At 39.4% G+C, this 22,228-nt stretch overlaps 2 protein-coding genes across 2 annotated transcripts; both read left to right on the forward strand.

The window, feature by feature from the left end:
• Nucleotides 1–1,605: 1,605 nt before the first annotated feature.
• slc16a10 (solute carrier family 16 member 10) lies at nt 1,606–17,266 on the forward strand. The gene is made up of 6 exons (XM_088361074.1): nt 1,606–2,081; nt 10,689–10,833; nt 12,486–12,909; nt 13,779–13,922; nt 14,300–14,528; nt 14,914–17,266. The coding sequence occupies exons 1-6, from the start codon at nt 1,793–1,795 to the stop codon at nt 15,129–15,131; spliced, it is 1,449 nt and encodes a 482-aa protein (XP_088217200.1). The 5' UTR covers nt 1,606–1,792; the 3' UTR covers nt 15,132–17,266.
• Nucleotides 17,267–18,260: 994 nt separating this feature from the next.
• slc60a2b (solute carrier family 60 member 2b) lies at nt 18,261–21,710 on the forward strand. The gene is made up of 4 exons (XM_088361079.1): nt 18,261–18,739; nt 19,554–19,722; nt 19,793–19,909; nt 20,021–21,710. The coding sequence occupies exons 1-4, from the start codon at nt 18,473–18,475 to the stop codon at nt 21,301–21,303; spliced, it is 1,836 nt and encodes a 611-aa protein (XP_088217205.1). The 5' UTR covers nt 18,261–18,472; the 3' UTR covers nt 21,304–21,710.
• Nucleotides 21,711–22,228: the final 518 nt, after the last annotated feature.

Raw genomic sequence — 22,228 nt, forward strand, 5'->3', positions numbered from 1 at the left:
CAATTCTCACAAAATTCAAACTTTTAAAAATGTATAACATACTTAAGCCAAATAATACTGGGGCCAAATAATTTTTAGGAATACACTACTGTATTCTAAAAATAATAATAATAATAATAATAATAATAATAATAATAATAATAATAATAATAATAATAAGCAGCAACCCCTAGGAGGCAGCAGAGAAGGCATCATGAGCTACAATTTTACATAAAGAAGGCTCAACCAGAAGGAACACAAATAAAGAATGATGATGTAAAGAGGTTTTAAGCAAAAATAGCTATTTTCGGTCTGGGTAAGTTTAGCTCCACACCTCGACAGAGTATATATAACATTTTATCTGCTAAAGAGACTAATTGAACTAACACCACCACCACCAAAACAAATGGAAAGCAGAAGAATGCAAAAGCTTGTTTCAGTCAGTGGCTCTTAATGAGATGAATTTTGCAGTTATCACAAAGAATTTGCCACATAAAAATATATATTTAAAAAAATCCTTTATCAACAGTGAGGAAATGAAGGTGTTACAGGAGATTAGAACGAAGAGAGAAATTAATTATGCATGTTTTAATTCCCTCTCCCTGGAAATCTACATATTGTAAATTTGGTTGATGGGCAATTATTGTGTCATTTGCAGAACACGATCCCATCTCTTTTGTGGAATTTTGCAATTGTGTTTACACACACACTTTTTTTTTTTTAAGCAGTGGAACTCAATCTTGCACAATGTGACCATTCACTCACCACTTACTCCTGTACCTTATTTCCTGCAAGTTCGAGCAAGTGCATTCATGGTTCTAGGAACACTTATGTAGTTCCTTGGCTAAATAAAGCATTGCACTTTACTCTGACAAAAGCTTTGTGCCACAAAAGGATTTGGACCCAGAAGTAGACCTGACAAGGAAGTCGATACACAAAAATACAAGGTGAGAACAGAGCAGAAGAAATTATTTGATGCAATTTGGGTTTCCCATGTACTGTATTGTTTACAATTACTTGATAGTATTTGTCAAAGGTTTCATTCAGTTAATATTTGTCAAAGGTTTGATGGATTTGCTAAATGGAAATGACTCCATTAGGTAAAATAAGACAGATTTGGAATCGAACCAAAATGTAGCAGTTCAGCTAAATGCTGAACGCATACAGTAATCCCTCATTTATCGCGGATAATTGGTTCCAAAAACCACCCGCGATAAGTGAAATCCACGAAGTACGGTCACCGACAAGAAGTATTGGGCAGGCTAACGAGTTAGCGGAAAGATGCTAATTCATGATCGTGGTAACACGCGAAAACGGACTTCTAAAGGAATGTAAACGAACGTTTGGAGCAATACTACTTTGTCCTAAAGGTTACACACATGTTTCGTCAATTTAGAAGTTTTATTTTGACTTTTAAATGTTTTTTTAATTTGGGAAAAAAAATCCGCGATGTAGTGAAGCCGCGATGAACGAAACGCGAAGTAGCGAGGGATCACTGTATATACTATGCGGCTGTAACTCGACGACACTCCGGGTTGTTCATACGTCACGCGTAGACGTTTTCGTCCAATCAGCGGCAGGATGCCCCGAAGCTCCTCCCCGCTGTACTCTATATTTATAATATTGCACAGCCGCTTCTTGACAGTTTCAATAGATGCAAAAAATATCCTGACCACGGCAGCTGCAGCTTCACCCACGGATGCTGCGCTCCCCCACTTCCACACCTGCAAGACATCTTTCATACCCCGGAGCCACATTTTGAAATCACTCTTGCTTTTTATTTAACGTCAGTCCAAAAGTTGACACGCAAACAATGGCAGAAGGGACCATCGTCACCGATGGTGATGCAGCAGCCAAGGAGAAACAAGCCGAGGGGGAGCCGGAGAAGCAAGAGAACGGGGACCGCCAGGTGAGCGTCCCTGAGCTAAGCACGGAGGGCACATTTGTACACCCGGAGGGCGGCTGGGGATGGCTGGTCATGCTCGCTGCCATGTGGTGCAATGGTTCAGTGTTCGGAATCCAGAATGCCTTTGGTATCCTCTTCCTCTCCCTCCTACGCGAGTTCGGCTCCGAGGACGATGAAGACCTCCGCTTCAGGACAGGTGAGCAACCACGGCGACGTGAAAATCAAAACAAATGACACGCAATAAGTGGTCGTATTTCATTCTTCTAACATAGTCTTAAATTAATTGCTTGAGTCAACGTGCTTTGGGCTTGTTTAGTGAGTTTGAGGAAGACTTAACTTGCAGCAACGTTTCGACTAACTAGTAATACATCTGGACGTTTCCTGGTGTGAAGCAGTAATTTCGGTTTTTACGGCGTGACATAAATGCTGCATGGTGACGAGGACGCACCAGGGGGCTTGTGGGCTTGATGACGCGTGACATCTTTCAAATACGCACCCACAAACCTCTGCGAATCGAATAGTTGTCATTAAAGAAATGCATTTGCATTTATATCCTCCTCGGTACTGTAAAATATTTTATTGGTTGTGTTTGTTTTAACCTCCAGGCATTATTATGTGAATATCTTTATTTGCGTGTGATTACGATATGAGCCAATTATATTTAAGTGATATGAAATTAGAACAGGCCCTTTCAGTATTTGAATATGTTTATTGAATAAAGGTGTGTCATTGCTCAATAATTTCAGTTATGTAAAGGACACAATTTGTATTACTGTGCAAACCAAACATTGTTTTAGATGTTGACCTAGTTGGACTTAATAGTTGAGTAGTTGATTCAAACTAGACAAAATTAATATGATTGATAGACTGGCTAATTCACCCGAGAGGATAGGTAACACTAAAATAAAGAGAATAAAGAAATCAAATTCAAAGTAATTTTTCTTCCAAAGAATCAACATACGTATATTGTTATTTAGAATGGCTGACAGTAAGTTCCCCAATATTTGACACTGATAATTAAGGATGCATATCATTAAGATTTTAGCAATGGCAATACCGATACTCCTTATCGATGCTGATACTCTTATTGGTATTTTTGAATGTGATTTGAAATTAAAATGATGTGACAGGCCGTATCTGGCCCCCCGGGCCTTGAGTTTGACACCAATGCGGTAGAAGGAGCGTTACGTCATTTATTTTAGCTACTGTACTGGCTCCTCCCATTATTATTTGTTGTACAAGTGCAGTTTTTGCCACCGTTGTGGCGGTATTGTTATTTTTCTTAACACTACAGGGAAAGTGCACACGCGGTGACTTTCCCCCAATGGCCAGAGTTCACCAGCTCTCTTGTCATAATGATTGGTGTCTTCCTTCAAGTTTAGCTGAGACAAAGGGGGTGTGGGAATGTGGAAAGTTGGACTAAAGCTTCACTTATGTAACTCTCCAAGGCAGTCAGTCAAAGCCATTATATGTTATGAAGTCGCAAAGAACAGCTGGGTGACGTGTCTTAACTTCTAGAAATACAATCCAAAGCCTTTATATTTGCTTTGATAAAACTGTATTTATAATCGTGCAGGCAACCATGGTATTAAATTAAAAATTGTTAATTTCTTATCCATTTGATAATCTTGATTAAACAACAAACTGTGAATTGCGAGGTTGGCTCTTATAAGGAGGTTTGAGGGTACACTTGATATAGACAGTTCCAAGGGTGAAAGGTTGAGTGAGGCCCGGCTGCTCTCTTGAAGGTCCCGTTGAGAGCCCATATGGAACTAAACATCATAAATCCTACTGGAGGATTTTTCATCCTCTGACATTGGTATTTCCGCCACCCTGAGAGGACATACCTGAAATGACAGCCATAAAAATAACTTGGAACAACTGCAATTTCTGATCGTTTTAATCATTAATCTGTTGATTAAAAATTACACTTTAAGAATATTAAAATATTACTTGAAATGTTGCCTATACAATTGCTAATGGTTTTATGATGATAGCAGTTAGCTTAACCCTGGAACTGAATATATATTAAATACAGTAACTACAATATTACATTTTCTATGGTCCTCATGTTTAAAAAAATGACTAGGTTAAAATTAAACTGCACATAGACTGTTTTGAAATAGGAACCACCCACCATATCCTTCGGACATGACCTCACCTGTCTTTCCACTAGTTATCTGAAGACAGCAGCTTCCTCGGCCGGAACCCTTCAATATGTTGTTGCCACATGCGCCTCTATAAATTATACTGTGGGGCTTACTTTATAAATAAAATATTTAAAAAAATTTAGACTTGTACTATGGAAACATAATTAAGCCAATTTAGTCTAAGTCCCAAAACTTTGAAGTGAAACTTTGAACACCCTTAATCCGCTTTTCATTCTCACACATGACTGTTAAACTGACTTCAAACCATTTGAATATTATTAAGGATGACTTGAATAGGACATTTTCACACATGACATAGCAGCACAGTAGATATTTAGTTATATAAAGCTTTATAGTAGATGGAGATGTGTGGGGGATTCATGCTGCTAATCCTCCATTCTTACTTTTGCTGATCTTATGTTCCTAAAATTGAAAATCCTAATCAACCAATAGCAATGGTTTACACTGGGGCGGAGTGGCTCAGCCCATAGATCAGGCAGTGGCCTTCGAATTCATGTTGTGGACTCTGGTTCTCCCCCGTGTGGAAATTGGTGCGCTGCCGTTGATAAATGTGCCTGACATCAGGAAACTCAAAAGACCTTTGGACCAAAATGAGGCTTGACAGGCACTGTTTAAGCAATAGTAACCCGATTCATGACAAGTAAAACACGTCAAATCGTATTTGTTTTAGTATTTTACCTTGGCTTCGATAACGCAAGCGTAAACAAGTCACTTGAAACTGATGTGTTTTGTTGCTGATTGGGAAATTGGCACACTGAGACGTTGAAAATATTATTTCAGTATCACTATTTCTGTTATGCTGTGTGTGTGTGAGGCAGCCAGGATGTTTTTGAAGATCACCTGATCGGCCAACAGACGGAACTTGCCTTAACAGAGACGTACAGTCCTTGGCTAGAGTTTGACCTACTTAGGCCGACCGACAAAGTACAGTAGTTTCGTAGTTTCAGCACTCGATTTATACTACTAGCTTGATATATCAACCCAATTCATGTTCAAGGTACTAAAATACCTTTTAAAATGTACTAGAAAAAGTATTTATTTATAAAGTTATTATCATTAATTGACTTTTATTTATAATTAATTATTAATTTATTTATAATAATTGATTGAAATTGAACAGGCGTTTTAAAAATAACAACTGCAAATAGACAAAAATGATCGACTTTATTCCTGAAGTCTGTCCTGGGTTAATAAATGTGGGAAGAATGTCCGGTCAAATGCTCCCAATAAGTTTCACTTTAAGGGAGCGACGTTTCGGAACGATTTTCTATACCCAGATTGAACAATGTCTTGCACGCTTTGGTGAGCTTCTTGGCGATTGTACCAACAAGTAGAAACAGTTGAATCTGGAATTATAAGAGCATTGTTATTAACTGAATTTCGCAGATAAAGAGTCTAAAAAAGATTCCAGCACAATATTTTATTCTACAACGAAAATAATACACTTTGTGTATATAGACAGTATATTTGTACATCTAAGTCCATACGCGCAACTCACACAAGCAGATGTAAACAATCATGGCGGAGCTTGGAGACAAAAGCACGATATTGCATAAAAACGTAGTCAGTCACAAGATGTAATGTACTATTCTATGGGACACTTAACAGCTGGTCAGCTCAGCCATTAAAGATTTTAAAAAAAAAAGTTGGATCAAATCAGGTTAATGATTGACCAAGTGCTTGCACTGTGTTTCTCTGAAGGCTGTTGAGCGATAAAGCACAGAGAAGGTAAACATGTTGGAGGCAGACCGCCACTTCAGTGCTTACAGGAGGGCCATTTATTTTTCCTTCTGCACATGACACAAATCACAAGGTCACAACCCAAGAGATGTGAGGACTTTCTAGCAAATGGTGTTGAAGGTCCTGGTCTCAGGGAACTAATTGATTGACTGTCCAGAAAGGCAAAGGAACTTATCTCTTCTTTTTACAGGGAATCATAAACAATTCCTAAATCACTATTTCTACTAATATTTGTTCGAGCCACATATTTTAAGTTATCTCTTCTTTATACAAGGAATCATAAACGAGTCCTAAATCATTATTTCTACTAATATTTGTTTGAGCCAAATAATTTTAAGATATATATCAAGATTAGGTGGTATTAGTAAAGCTGTAAAGACATGACCAAATGCTGCCTCTGAAATTAAGAACAATTAAACCATGATTTTTTTTAAAAAAAAATACAAAAGGGTAACTTCTAAAAGCAGTCAATATATAAAAAATGGGGAATTAGTTTCTAATAAAAATTTTTTTACATACACAAGGAAATTCTTTCGTACTCAACTGGGGCTATATATCATTAAATTGTTTCAGCATTGGTAAGCCCATTATATAATAACTTTTTATATATTTTTTTTTAATTATAGTGTCTGCTGCATCTTCCATGATTTAAAAATCCAAATGTATCGCAGAACCGACGTATTGTTTTTAAACCAGATGCAATTCAGAGCAACTATATTACAACACAATGAGAAGGTCTGAATTGACTTCTTTTTTTTTTTTTTTTTTGTCAAGTATTTAAGGAAGAGGGATGCTCGTGTAATCCCCCAATCATAGACGTGTACAAGCTAACCACCCCCGCCCGTTCCCCCTGAGACAGGCCACAGCATTCCCATTTAACGTTTTACATATGGACATTTGGTTTCCACCGCAGCCAAAAGAAATACAGAGCTTGCATTTGATTTGCTTTTTCAAATATTTTTCCTTGCACAGGTCTCCTTGTAGGTTTTCACTTCTTGCTTTGTGAGGCCCAAAAAAAAAACATACATATTGTAACTTTTGTTTTAAGCATATGAAAATGTGTCCTCTTACTGACCCCCAGCCCCACCCCCAATGGCGCTCAATGGAACAGTCCACTATTAATGACTCTAAGAAAGGTTGCCGATCTACATGCTCCGTTAAATTCCAGATGTTTCTGTGAGGCCCTGATAGCTTCTTTGTGATTTTGGAGCAACTGCTTTAAATAAAACACATTGGTTATTAAGCCATAAGGAACTGCACGGTAAAAAGTTCACTTTATGAAAGTCTGTTGGAAAACATAAGTGCATATTCTGTTGTGAAATTCACAATGATATTTTGTTAAATTCTTTAAGAAAGAAATCTCTACATCATCTTACTACAGATGATTTATTAACACCTCGCCCTTTTCACTTTGTGTTTATTCCAACGTGTCTGTGTGAAACATGAAACAGACTTGGTCAAATTCCATGAAGTAATGTCTTCACGATACAAATAGTTGGTTTACAGCTCACATGAATGTATTCTATGCCAGAAACAAGCTGTCGAAAAAAAGGTCTTTCACATATGAGCCAATTAATACCCGTCCATTAGTTTTTCCATTGACGTTAGTTAATAGATACCTCAGCAGCCAGATGCTCGCGATAATTCATTCACAAAGAAAATTGTGAGATCCTTTTTGTTTAACTAAAAGCAGTAGAATAAATATCTGCATGTTTTGTATTGTTTTTGTTTTTGCAAAAGTTAATAGGTGTAATAGATCCGCATTGACTTTGCATAATATTGATTTGTCATTGTCCCTTTCCTGGAGATAGCTGGATGACGTTCCAGTATTATATTACCCTGAAATTAAAGGAAATCAATGAATGGCTATTTTGGAATCTTTGCAGGAAAAACAGCATACAATAGTTTTCCTCAGAACTGATTGTAACCAATTTTTTTTTTTTCTATTTACATATTTGTCAAGGGCAAATCAGAAGCCAAACAGCCTCTGGGAATTTGTTCCGATTATCTTCTAAGGATAATGTTCAATACTTTCTTACAGTTGATGTTTTTAGTTCAGTCTTTGTGGGGTGACTGAGTTCAGAGCTGAAGGGCATCCATCCAGCAATTTGATCAGTAGACCATGACTTAGGCCAACTGTCTTGTCTGTCAGGTAAGTATAGGCTCAGGGTTAATGGTGGATGTCATTTGGACGGAGGGAATCCTTTTCAATTCCTTTTTGTCCCAAGGGTAAAAGCAGAAGAAACAATAAAAGCAATTTCCTGTTGTCTTTCCCAGAAATTTGATATTTATTACATTACATAGCTTAAAGAAGGATATTTCCACGTGAAATGTTTATGCCATTCATTTTAACCTGCAAAAGCAAACAAAGGCAGTGAGGAAAAATGGTCACAATAAAATGTAGGTCATGCACATAGTTGGTGCAGATTTAAGCTGATGGATTTGTCTGCATTTATTAAATATATCCAGCCATTATATTTGATGTCTTGTACAAAGACACTGCGCCTATGGAAACTAATCCTTTAAAATACATAACTTCATATCCAGGACTCTTCATCGTCTTTATACTGCAGACTTTCTTAACGGGGTTATTTGAAAGTATGGCCGATTTTATTTATGGTCTCGGGAAAACTTTGTACAACTTTGGTCAAATTTTTGTTTGGAGTTTCTACTGTTGTTTTAAGTCAGAGGTGTCAAACTCATTTTTGTTGCGGGCCACATCGTCGTCATGGTTTCCCTCAGGGGGACAATAATGACATATTATCGCATACACATAATAAAATCCAGTAAAAAAAGTTCAACAATTTTCTAATTCACTTTGAAAGTGTGGCTTTAACAAAAGATCATCGCAATATCTCACTATTATTAATAGGAAAGACAATTTAAAGTTTTGGCATTTTAACTGGAAACATTGAGTTGACGCTCATAATTTGGTTTTGCGGGCCACATAAAATGATCTGGCGGGCCAGATCTGGCCCCCGGGCCTTGACTTTGACATCTGTGTTTTAAGTCATGAATTCAAATCAATGGCAAACAAAAAACACTTTGTTAACTATCAAAAATTGTACAGTTAAACAGTAAAGGTACTTTATTTTTAACAGCATAGAAGCTGCCATCTTGAAGTTAGCTAGCTAGCGATTAAGCTTTTTTTTTTTAAATGTATTTGACCACAGTAGTAAATATGTGTCCAATTATAATTATTATTTTTTTAATTTGTAACTTTCAGCTTCAAATGAATATAGATTCCACCTTTCAATCCAGCCCAGTCTCTAATAAGATTGTGTTAACTGCTTCATCCAGTAATAACACAGTAACCTGACACACTGCTCTCCTGTTACTCAAGTAAAATTTCAGACAGGCCAACACATTCTTACTATAGCTACTCCTTTTTTTTCTCACAGGTTTCCCCTGACCTAGCCTCAGAATTGAATATATATATATATATATATATATATATATATATATATATATATATATATATATATATATATATATATATATATATATATATATATTATTAGTATATATATATATATATATATATACTCAATTCTGAGGCTAGGTCAGGGGAAACATATATATATATAAATATATATATATATACTATATATATCACTTCTTTGTGTATTTGCCTGTCACTAGCTGACACATTTTAACATCTCTCCTGTTGTATGGTACACAATTACATAAAATCAGTGGCCATTGAATTTTTTCTTTTTTTTTTTTAACACGTCGTTACTTGTTTACCCTTCTCCGTATTATTGTTGTCAATTAAAAGGCATTCTCATATAAAGTAATGATCAGGTCCACGCAGAAGATTTTTGCGTGAGTCCACTGTTGCACACGACAGCAGTATTTTATGCAAAAAATGTGCTGACCAAGCATAGAAAAGGAGAAGTGAGTCCTTCCTTCCTTTTTGTGTACTTATGTTCACAGATTTAAGTGCTAATGATGTTTGCTTCCAAGACACATGGCAAATAACTGTTTTAGTTCTAGAAATATTTGAGGAATTTGTTTTCTTAGAAAATCTATGTAACTAACAAGTATTCTAGTGTTAACAGATTGCTCCCCCCTTTACAACACCTCCAGTGCAGCATTTCACTCTTGTATGCAAGTGAAAATTAGAGTGCGAATGTGAAAATTATTTACCATCTGTCTGACCAGACATTACGACATCCTCGCTGGTAAAATTTATATTCCTAAAGTCTTACGTCAACAGAACAGTAGATAAATTTAATAAAAATATTACAAAATTGTAACCACTCCCTTTTTAAAAAAAAAAAAAAATTAAGAACATTAAATATGTGAAAATTTAAAAAAATTCTTTTGATACTTAGTACAGAAAATGTCAGATACTCAAGACTTTTACTCAAGTAATATTGTACAAGGTTCTACAAATAAACTTGCGCTTTGTACAAGACTTTAATTTAAAAAAATAAATAAACTATTAGCTTTGTATAGGACTTAAATTAAAAAAAAAAAAAAAAAAACTATTAGTTTCCAACTGGTCGCATGGAGACCAGGATGTCCGGTCTGTGACAGAGCATCTGTCTATCTTGACCTCCTCTACCTGAGGTTATGCTATTTTGGGTAATAGATAAGTTTGCTTTGTTTCACGCTTAGTCACTCCAAATGTATACTGTGAGGTTGGTTGCATGGTATCTTTCGTTCCATCTGTATACTTTAGAATCAGGCCTTCGTCTTTTCCTTATCACAACTTCCTGTCGTTAAAAGTGTCTTCCTGTTTGCTCCGTTGACAATTTGACAAATCTCCTTCAATGTTTTTAAACGCGCTATTTGAATGCTTTACAATCAAAACATGGTTTATAAACTTCGTGTGAAAAAATGTGTTTTACCAAATTTACCAAAGTTTCTCTTTCTCTGTTCTGCAGCGTGGGTTGGCTCCCTCTCCATGGGGATGATCTTCTTCTGCTCTCCAATCGTAAGCGTCTTCACGGATATTCTTGGATGCAGAGTTACTGCCATCGGTGGAGCAGCAGTCGGCTTGGTCGGTCTCCTGGCCAGCTCTTTTGTCACGTAAGCAAAATGAAAACTTCAAGACTGAAATATAACATTTTCATGGTGTTTGTCATTGGTGATTTGCTGATCTGGTGACCTGCTGACCTCTAACAGTTAGAGTTAGCGGCTAACTCATCAATTCTGTTGAGATGATATAGTCCAGCATTAGTCACATAGCATTAGTCACATAGCATTAGTCACATAGCATTAGTCACATAGCATTAGTAACATAGTCACTTATCAAAAGAGAGTTAGAGTTAATAGTGTTTAATTTTCAATTCAATTTAATTTAATTTTTCATCTTCAATATTAAAACACTTCCATGTTGAGGTGTTCCGAGCAGGTATTAGGTCAACTTCTCTTTTCGATGTTTCCCGTTAGGGGGGGGGAAGTTCTGTCCAAAATCCTGAAATAGATTGTGTTCGCACAGTGCAAAAAACATTGATTTAATTCATGTGTGCAATCACGTGATCCTCTCTAGGAGGAACATATGGTTGCGTGATTTCCCCGTGTAGGAGAAGCAGCGTCTGTAGCACTCTGTTGTTAATCATATCTCGGAATCTCATACTTATGTTGACACGAGTAAACACTTACACCAGCATGTTGAAATGTCTGATCCTCAGAAAGCGGCCTCTCCACCGCCTGCAATTCTTCTAACTTGTTAAGTGTCATGAATAAATAATGAAACACCAAACAGCTTATCAAGTGACTGTTGAACCATGTATAATAAATGATGTGAGGATTTGCCGTTGCCTTGTGTATCTGAAAGTGCAAGGTGCAAAATTTCCCCGGTCATATAACCTTGAGATTTGTTGACTCAGACAGAACTTTGGAACCACCCGTGGGTGCCAATTTTTAGTATTTCATGATTCAAACATTGGAGAGAGAAAAATCTGTGGAAGGAGCTTCAACGTGTTTACAATATGCTACCGTATTTTCCGGACTATAAGGCGCACCTAAAAACCTAAAATGTTCTCAAAAGCCGACAGTGCGCCTTATAGTCCGGTGCGCCTTATATATGGACCAAATTCCTCAATTTAAACTGGCCCGAAGCATTGTGTCATAAAATCAATCATAAGTGGCCCGCTGAAGACTATGAATCATGAATCAAAAAGACTATGGATCATTATTTTGTGATTATAAAATAATTTGTTGCGTCTGAATTTGAAATATAAAAGATGAAATGGAGAATGATTTGATTTGGATTAAAAATCTGACATGATGCATTAATGGTGCGCCTTATAGTCCGGTGCACCTTTATATAAGGACAAAGTTTTAAAATGGGCCATTCATTGAAGGTGCGCCCTATAGTCCGGTGCGCCTTATAGTCCGGAAAATACGGTACACGTTTGTCACCTCATACACGTGCCTAACTGTGTAACGGTGTGAATGTGCAAAGTCAATAATTTCAGGAATCCAGGTTCACATGAGGTCAAATTCTGCTGGAATCTGTTCAGTACCAGAACGCATGTGTAGTTGAGACAGCAGATTAATTAACGGGTGTGGTTACATGCAAAACCTAACTTTTATCTGCGTGGCAAAAAATGTGAAACAAGCTGATAACAAACGTGCCCATTTGTGCGACGTTAAAAAAACCCAATCTTAACCTTCAAGCATTTTTCATTGCCTGCAAAAAAAAACCCATGTCATATCTTTTCATTCCCTTGCAGGTCTTTAGGCCCAATGTACTTCACCTATGGGATTGTGTTTTCCTGCGGCTGCTCCTTTGCCTACCAGCCCAGCCTGGTCATCTTGGGCCACTATTTTAAGAAGCGCCTTGGCTTGGTGAACGGCATTGTGACCGCCGGCAGCAGCGTTTTCACCATCACCCTTCCCTTCCTGCTATCTGGCCTGCTGAATAAAGTGGGCTTGCAGAACACCATGCGCTTCCTTTGCATCTTCATGTTCGTGCTCATGTTGGCCGGCTTCACCTATAAGCCTCTGCTGCCTCGCAAACCCAGTAGTGCACGTGGCGGTTGTCCACCTCTGAGCCAGATCTTCAACGTCAACATTTGGAAATCCGTGGGATATCGCATATGGGCTTTCGGTATCCCGGCGGCACTTTATGGCTACTTTGTGCCTTACGTTCATCTGGTAAGCTTATTATCGCCACACGTTTAGCATTTAGCATTTAGCGCCTGCTATTTTGAATCAGGCCCTCTTCTCAATGGATAGTAAATTTTAATGTTTATTAAAATGTAATCATGGATTTATTTCCATATTTCATTTTTAAAAATACATCCTGGGAGAGGGAGAGAGAAACTGTTAGCTTGCTTGACCCTGTTGTCGCACTTTCAGAAAAATGTTCTGTAACAATATGGGAACCAAAGAACGTATCTTCCTGGGAGCGCTGCTGTTTTGGTCCTCCATCATCCTGTCCTAAGGTTCCTAGTCGGTGTTTTTCTCTTCTCCAATGTCTGCTACTCAGGCTGGGGTCCGACTGGGGCAAGGCTGCAACCTCAGCGCCACGCCTATGCTTGTCACAAAAAAAACATCGGGCCTCAGTGGTGTGACAGTGCAGGGGAAAATAAAGGAAGGATGAAACGTGTGTCAAATAACATATTGTTCTGTTTCCCAGGAAAGGTGCCACATCAGAACTTCAAACAGTGAAATATTATCTAGTAATTTGACATAAGAGCTTCAAAATTGCTACACTAGCTTCTTGAATTGTCTCCATGGCGATCACTTGCTTTTGTTGTCTGAAGTAGTAATGGATCAGCCTGCTGGGACTGAAATACTGTCTGTGGTTTGTCTGTGCAACCTGGAATCAGACCTGGAAGTCTTTAACAGTAATATTAATTAGTTTTTCTGTTTGTTGGTATTGGCAATCAATAATTGTAACTGAGTGCCACTTTTTGGATCATGTTGCAATGGTCCGTTTTTTCATTAATGTGTGATGCACCGAACGGTGGAAAAAAATCAATATTGAAAAAAAATGTTCTTGATTTGTTTCTGTTCCACAGATGAAGCATGTGGAGGAGCGCTTTGGGGTGGATTCCAATAAAGAAATTTTGCTCATGTGCATCGGCATCACATCTGGTTTTGGACGACTCATTTTCGGCAGGGTTGCTGACTACGTTCATGGGGTCAACAAAGTCTACCTGCAGGTATGTTCGCAGCCCCAACACACAAATTCATCGTGGTTTATTTTGCAGCATTTGAATGAGAGATACTTTAATATATACATATAGGGGATCTTTTTTTTTTCCATTTTCTTCATAACCATGGCAACAAGTCCGTTTCATCTTCCTGGCTCGTCTTCACATGTGAAGTAAAAAAAATGGAATAGTCTATTGGAAAGGAAGGATGGGGGGGCAGTTGAAATAACTGATAGATTTATCATTTTTGATGTTTTTGAAGTGTGAGAATTGAGACCGAATGACTCTACAAAAAAAAACATTTAAAAAAATAAATATGAAGAAAAAGAAAAAAGACATCCAGTAAAAAAGAATGATGGACAATTCCAACATCTCCATCCTCCCAGGTGACTTCCTTCTTCGTTATCGGCCTGATGTCTATGATGATCCCGCTTTGCAACATCTTCGGAGGGCTGATCGCCGTGTGTCTGCTTATGGGGATGTTTGACGGCTGCTTCATCTGCATCATGGCTCCCATCGCCTTTGAGCTGGTCGGACCTGAGGATGTGTCCCAAGCCATCGGTTTTCTCCTGGGTCTCATGTCCGTGCCCATGACTGTGGGACCCCCAATCGCAGGTAAAGGAGGACAGGACTGCAGATCTTTTTGTATGATAACACTTTAATTATTTTTGTTCAGCATTAAAACATCCACTATGTAAATAAAGCATTAGTTTTAGTTTTATTATCAATAGATGGTTGGATGGATAAATATCATTTCAGACAGGCAGCTGATTTGCGCCCACTAGTGTTCAGTTTGGCACATTACATACCTTGATTTTGTTTCAATAAGACAAACATTACTAATTTACTCTGTACAAAACCAAACTTTTTTCATTTTCATTCCATGATAGCATTTTATTTATATTGGACTAAATCGGGACTGATTATTTTGAGGCACTTGAATACAGCTGCTTTATTAATCGCCCCTGTCACAAATTGTGCCCTTCTCTTTGTCTCGTAGGCTTCCTCAGGGATAGATTGGGAAACTACGATTTGGCCTTCTACCTGGCAGGCATCCCCCCGCTCATTGGAGGGGCTATGCTATGTCTGATCCCATGGGTGGAGGCCAGGAGCAAGAGAGCAAAAGAAGAAGCGCTCAAGGACGTCAACCAAAAGATGTTAGAACACGACAAGCCTCAGGAGGATGCACAAATCAAAGCTGGGGAGTCAATCCTCTAATCGCTGCACTGTGACGCAAAAAAGGGTCTGACTAAGACAGTTTGTGCGCGATTAGTAAAGATCCTAACGAGTGCCTTCAATAGCAGGTCTTGCAAATGCCAAAGTGAGGAAACAGAGGTTGAAGTACTTTAATTGAACGTGAATGTAATCATGAGGAACTATGCAATGAAATTTGAAGTCTTTTAAAATATGGAAATGTGTTTATATCTTGAAGGGAAACTGAAAGGAGGCTGCCGTCCTTTTTTTTTTACTCGTTCATGACGGATGACACACAAAAGGGAAATCCCTTTATCTGTGTTTGGGCAGTAACGTGAAAGTGCATTTAGGATTTTATGATAAAAAAACAGTGGGGTTCCTAAAATTTTTTAAATTCGTAAACTGAATTAGTGGTCCATGTATTACATCAACATTTCCTAACAAGCAGACTCTCAACATTTGAATTGTCTGGAGTGTAACAACACAATGAATGTTGTTTGTGAATCATAAAAAAAATTTGATTAACCAGATCGTAACAAGGTCAACTTTCCAAACAACAGGTGAATGACCTCATAAAAGGACCTATATGGGGCAAGAAAATAAACAGAGAATATGTGTTTGACTAATCATTAATTTAAGGCCACTTGTGGCTAAGAGGTGCACAAATGTAGATTCTTCCAGATTCAACATCATTGCATGTGAAAATTAGGATTTCCGTTCAAATATATACATCTTTTTTTTTTTTTTAAACTGCTGTTTGGAGAGTTTGGAAACATTGACTTGAAAATTCCACTCGCCAGACTAATTCTGCATTTGGGGAAGGTGGGAATGTAAACAACAAAGATGGCTGCTTTGTTGTTCTCGTTTATCACGACGCATTTTGACAAATCAGGCACTTCTAAAAGGATTTCGATGTGAATTGGAAAATTTGGCTCGTGACGCAAAGGTCAGATTACGTCAAATGAGTTTACGAAATGTCCGTTGGATTCGTGTTTTATTTATTTCCATGTTTCTTTTTTGCAAAATGTCATGCCGTAATTGTCATTTGCTGATATACCAGAGACCATTTATGCTTTAAAAAGTGAACATTCTCAATCGTAATAATGACCACATGTAATTACCAATCAATCATGTTGTTGTTGTATTTTGCTTCACAGAACTGTGACACACATTACCTCAGATGTGGAAAAAGTAACTGACGTGTCCGTCCATACATCAGAGGCTTTGTTCATGTTTGCATGACATGCTGAGTCTTGGAAATGAATCCAACAAAATGTCTAAAATCTTTTACATCTCTGGTGTTTATGAACGTTGGCCTATCATACCATTTCATCCTCTTGCCTCCCTTTTCTGATCAGTCATTTCCTCATTGCACATGACTATCATATCTTGCTAAACTGTCTGCCATTGCTTTGCCTTGCTATGTCAATATGCATAATCTTAATTTTTCCATATCCTCACGATATGGGATTTATTCCACCCGAAGAGACAATAAGTGCAGAATGTATATATTTTGCTTTTCTCTGCAGTAATTACTTACACATACAGTGCCTTATAAAAAATGCCTTATCTTTTTATCTAACATGTTTTACTTTTTTTCCCGTGTCATGTTTATTTCTGCTCCATGTTTAAAAGCATTTCTGATAGCATTTATTTTTATTCTTTATAATTGTACTTTAAACTATTCACTATTATCAGTGCATTTGTGCATGTTGGCCTTTCTGCAAGTAGAGATTGATGTTCTGTATGAAGACAGCTATTTCCGTTCCTTGTATGTAGTCCAACTTGTAAAATGTTCAACGTTGACATTTTATTGTTTGCTGTGCTGAGTTTTAAAATTTCGAGTACCATTGCCGCGGGATAATGGCACAATGAAAGGGATTTTGTGAAAACTGCCATATCAGTGAACAGTCCAAAAAAAAAAATCACTATGTACATACCATGTTTGTACAGTTGTTGCTTTCCCTATCCTACAGATAAGAAGAATTTGACTGCTGTGGGCAATTTGATGGCAGGAATATGTGAGTCCATATCGAAAGAACCGATTAGCTATTTGTGATTTTTTTTTTGTCATTTTCACATGGATGCAGTATTATTTTGATCCCTTGATACTCTGCCACAAATAAATATTTAACAAATAAATATACAATTGACCTGAATGCAAATACTATAAGATAATTCAATGCTTACATTTTAACACAAAAAGTAATCGTTTAGCTTATCCATGCAGTTTTCCTAAATTAAATGCACACCAATCTTGCTCATGCACTCATAATACCAGAAGAAACAAACCTAAGTAAAAATCAACATTTGGAATGGTGAAGGATTGTCAATGTGCTTTTCAGATATGATTTGAACGAATGAGCCATTGCAGTATGCAAAATGACCTTAGCTGTCTGACAATTGATGACTGATTGGCCTTTTGCTTGACTGAGAGTACACGAAAACAAAGTCACTACAAAGAAAATGAAATTATATCCTACATTAAGCTCAGCAAAATATTGCTTTGTACTTAGATTTGTTCCAGCTTGATAATGTGCCTTTTGCATGACTGAGAGTACATGAAAGCAAAGTCACGACAAAGAAAATTAATCGTAAATTAAGCTCAGCAAAATGTTGCTTTGTACTTTGTTCCAACTTGATCATGTTCTGAATATGTGTGAATTTTATTTCATGAATCCCTGAATGTGGTGGTATGATACACACATGGCCACCCTTCGCTGGTTGCCTCATTAAAAAAAAAAGTCTGACTACGCCCCTGACGTCTCGTACGAGGGAAGAATTCACAAGTATTTGATAAACTGTTGTTTAACTCAGAATTCTGTGTACAGAACGGTAAGAGCTTGTTGCATTCTTCCAAACACTAGAGGTCGCTAATTTCCTTCAAATGCCTACCAAATTACTACCAAGCACATCAAAACGGGAAAAAAAATGACGAGGTCCCACTGTGATAAATAATGCATGCTGCGAAATATCGATCCCACCTGGCGCTACTGCTCGAGATATTTCTTGACGAATACATTAAAAAAGTAATTTAAAACTGGATCACTATCGTGAAAGTTGTTTAGAAACCTTAACCCGTCTCACTGACGTCAGCCCGAAATTTACGAGGGGCGTACGAGTTTGGGGCTCGTCTTTATATAGGCGATCTTTGTGTAGGATGCACCCCGACTCACTGACGCAAGGCGACGCAAAGCAGTTTGCAGTCACCTTTGACCCGCCCCCGCTGTTGACATGATGACGGACGAACCGGGAGCCTTCCCCTCGTTAACGGAGAGAGGTTTACCTGTGGAGTGAAAAGCGCAAACGACCAGCGAGACTTGGTCAAATTCACCCTCGTCAAGTGACGACAACACGTCGCGCTGATGTCAGTTGTGTCTTCCCCCACCGCCGCCGCGGTGAAAAAGAAGCACGTTCGCTTCGCTAGCATGGACGACGAGCAGGAAGAGGACACCTTGTTTGACAAAAGGAAGGACGCGGAACGAGGCGGGCTGAAGAGTGCACTCAAGGCGACCAAGAGGAAAACGAAATCGGGATGCGGCGACGAGGTGAAGGTGGTCGGAGGGGGCGGATACACGTCGTGCGGCCGCTGGATGGTCAGCCTCACTCTCTGCGCATCCTTTCTCGGCCTGGTAAGAAGACATAGTCGTTGAAGACATGTCATAAATAAAATCGAATGAGATCATTTTTCTTTACATCAAAGTGTGTAGCAGGGGCGTAGAGAGCGAGACATCCTGGGGGGGCATCACTACTGAAGGGGGTCCATATGATGTCAATCACCTTGGAGAAAGAGGATTAATATTGTCACCTAAATATCTCTTACTTCTTCTCCATGATTAAAAAACACTACAAAAACACCAATGTTTAGGATTATCATTGTCGCTTAAATGGTTCCTGCTTCCCCATAATGACATTGTATTTTGAGCGGTAGTAATTAGGTCCCTCTAATTGCAAACTACTGCAACAATCTGAATTAAAATGATGTATTTAATTCTGTTTCTTTATAATAAGATATGTCAGAAAATGTCTAGCAAAAAAAAAAAAATATATGGTGCTTTGTGCCACATGTGAACCTGGACTATATAATTTATGGACGGGACAAGAGAAACACAGGTTTGTATGGTATTAATGCATTTAGGGACAAAAATGCAGCCATAATCTTTTGAGAGTTTCCAAAATAGTCCAACACATGCTACAGGCCGCGCAAGTGTGCTATCTCGATCCGTTGAGCCACCAGTTGAACCAGTTTTTCCAATTTTGGTGGCCTTGTGCTAGGAGCTCTGCAACCTTCATAGAAAGGCTTACTGGTAAAACTTGATTATATTGTTTGTAAAAGTAAAATAGTAGTCAAACACAGAAGAAGTGGCGTAAGATAACTGAGTGAAAACAATTGCAAGGAAATAATCTCTCTGAATCCCACATCAAATCAAGATCTTTGTGTTTCAGGGAATGGGGATCTCGGTCATCGGACCTACGTTTGAGGACTTGGCTTTCAACGTGAAGAAGAACATCAGCAATATCTCCTACATCTTTGTCGGCAGATCTGCAGGCTACATCGGTGGCTCCCTTTTGGGAGGCGTCCTTTTTGACTGCATGAACCCCAATCTGCTGCTTGGTAAGCCCCGCCCACATGTCAGTCAGTTTACCTAAACCAAATTTTGTTCTTCTGGATAACTGCCCTCCAGGTTTTTCTATGCTGATCACTTCTTGTGGAATGTGCGCGATCCCTTTCTGCAAACACGCTCTGCTTCTCACTGGCTTCATGTCCAGCGTTGGCATCTCCATGGGGATTCTGGATACAGGTAACAGGCAACAGCGAGGGATTCAAATTCACATCATCACATTTTGGCTGCCATTTTGAAAAACAAAAAGCACAAAAAAAGGAAAGACTTTTTTTTTCTCCTGTCTTGCAGGTGGCAATGTTCTCATACTGAACACGTGGGGCGAGCAGGCTGGACCTCACATGCAGGCGCTCCACTTCAGTTTTGCGGTCGGCGCCTTTGTGTCGCCCATCATAGCCAAGCTACTCTTCGGGCACAACGGCAACAGCAGCCACCTCACGGAAACCATCTTGAGCAACACCACGTCCCCCATCGCAGCGTGGCCCATCGCCAACGACGATCACGCCATCCTCCAGTTCATCCAGAGAGGAGGCGGGGACCTCAAATCCATGTGGGCTTACATCGTAATCGGCCTGTTCATCCTCTTCACCTCCTTCCCTTTCTTCTTCCTCTCCGTCCGCAGCGACACGTCACGTGACAAAGGCCGAACGTCCTCCGCCAAGCCCCTTGTGGCCAGACATCACACGGCGCTGGTCGTCCTGCTCTTCTTCTTTTTCTTTGCCTACGTTGGTGCCGAGGTAGCCTACGGCTCCTTCATCTTCACTTTCGCTAAGGATTACGCTGAAATGAGTCAGTCCCAAGCGGCCGGGCTGAATTCTTTATTCTGGGGGACATTTGCTGCCTGTCGGGGGCTGGCCATCTTCTTCGCTTCTTGCATGTACCCAGGCACCATGATACTCTTCAGCTTGGTTGGCTCGACGCTGTCCTCCCTCTTCCTCTGCCTGTTCAGCAAGGACAAAGCCATGCTGTGGATTTGCACCGGTTTGTATGGAGCTTCTATGTCCTCGACGTTCCCCAGTGGAATTTCTTGGTTGGAGCAGTACACCACCGTAACGGGCCGCTCAGCGGCGGGATTCGTGGTGGGCGCCGCCCTGGGCGAGATGGTGCTACCCGCCGTCGTCGGCTTCCTGCTCGGGAAGATTCACGGACACCCCTTGCTGATGTATCTGTCGCTCATCACGGCTACCTTCACCGCCATTCTTTTCCCGGTTATGTACAAGCTGGCCACCGTATCCGCCGGTCCCATCAGGAAACGTCACAGGAGGGGCCGAGCGGACGCCGACGACAGCGAGTACCGACAGGCGCTGCTGGATTCAGGAGCGATTGACGAAGAGGAGGAGGAGAACGAGGCCGATCAGTGGAACGATGCCGACTTTGAAGTCATTGAAATGGACGACACGGCAAGTCTCAGCGGCTCACCCAATAAGGAGGGGTCTCCCTCAAATACTAACGGTGACGGTGGTGTGCCGACCGAACCTGCAAAAGATTCCCCATCTGCTGACACCATCTCCCTCGTGGGAGACTCACCCAAACGCAAACTGATGCTCTTCCCGAACAGAGTCAAGAGAGACTGAAAACCCCTCCTTTCCAGATCCTCCTGTGTAACCTGATGACTGAGATGTTTACTTGCACAAGAAGTTAATTCACTGTCTGGCCAGAAATGTATATATTGTGTGCCTTTACCTCATTCACTGGCAGCCCAGTTCAAATTGATCTTGTACTTTTGTAGCCGTCAGTGGCAGCGAATGAGTTAATTATGTCTCCATTTATAAAAAACAAATGATGTGCAGATGTCACAACTGAGTGGAAGTTCTTATGTTTAGAAGATAAAGCGAGGTTAGTTTCTATCCATCAATTCTCTATCAATGAAGGGTCCAACAATCTTTTCACACCGTACTTATCAATGATGGTCACATTGGGCTGAAGCAGCAACATTCTCCAATTAAAAATTTTAGAGCAATAAACCAACCAGTGGGAAGAACCTCCCTGTTACTTCCTGTCATTCTTACGCTGTGCTCCGTGGCAAATGGAAAAGAAACCCAAGTGCTGTGATAGTTTACAAAAGGGGTGTCAAAGTCATTTTTTTGGCGGGCTGCATTGTAGTCATAGCTTCTAGGGCCATTATGACTCAACCCAAATAAATGTATGAGCACCTCATATTATATACAGTCAAAGCTACAAAATAAACTGTCAAATGACTCGTTTTCAAATCAGACGAGTTGTTAGAAAGCCTAGTTTCCAGGGGTGTCGACCGCCAGTCCTCGAGGGCCGCGTTCCAATATGTTTTCCAAGTTACCCTCGTTAAACACACCTGCGTGAAAAGTTCAGCTCATTTTCATGCTCTGAAGGAGCCTAACTTTTCACGCAGGTGCACTTAACGAGGGCATCTTGGAAAACATGTTGGAACGCGGCCCTCGAGGACTGGAGTTCAACAGGGAGTACATCTTAAAGTGTTTTGCCCTGCAAAATTGATTAGATTAAATCTAATGTGATCAATTA

The sequence above is a fragment of the Syngnathus floridae genome, chromosome 19 (genome assembly GCF_059516105.1).
Source record: "Syngnathus floridae isolate MCC-2025c chromosome 19, RoL_Sflo_1.0, whole genome shotgun sequence".
Lineage (NCBI taxonomy): Eukaryota > Metazoa > Chordata > Actinopteri > Syngnathiformes > Syngnathidae > Syngnathus > Syngnathus floridae.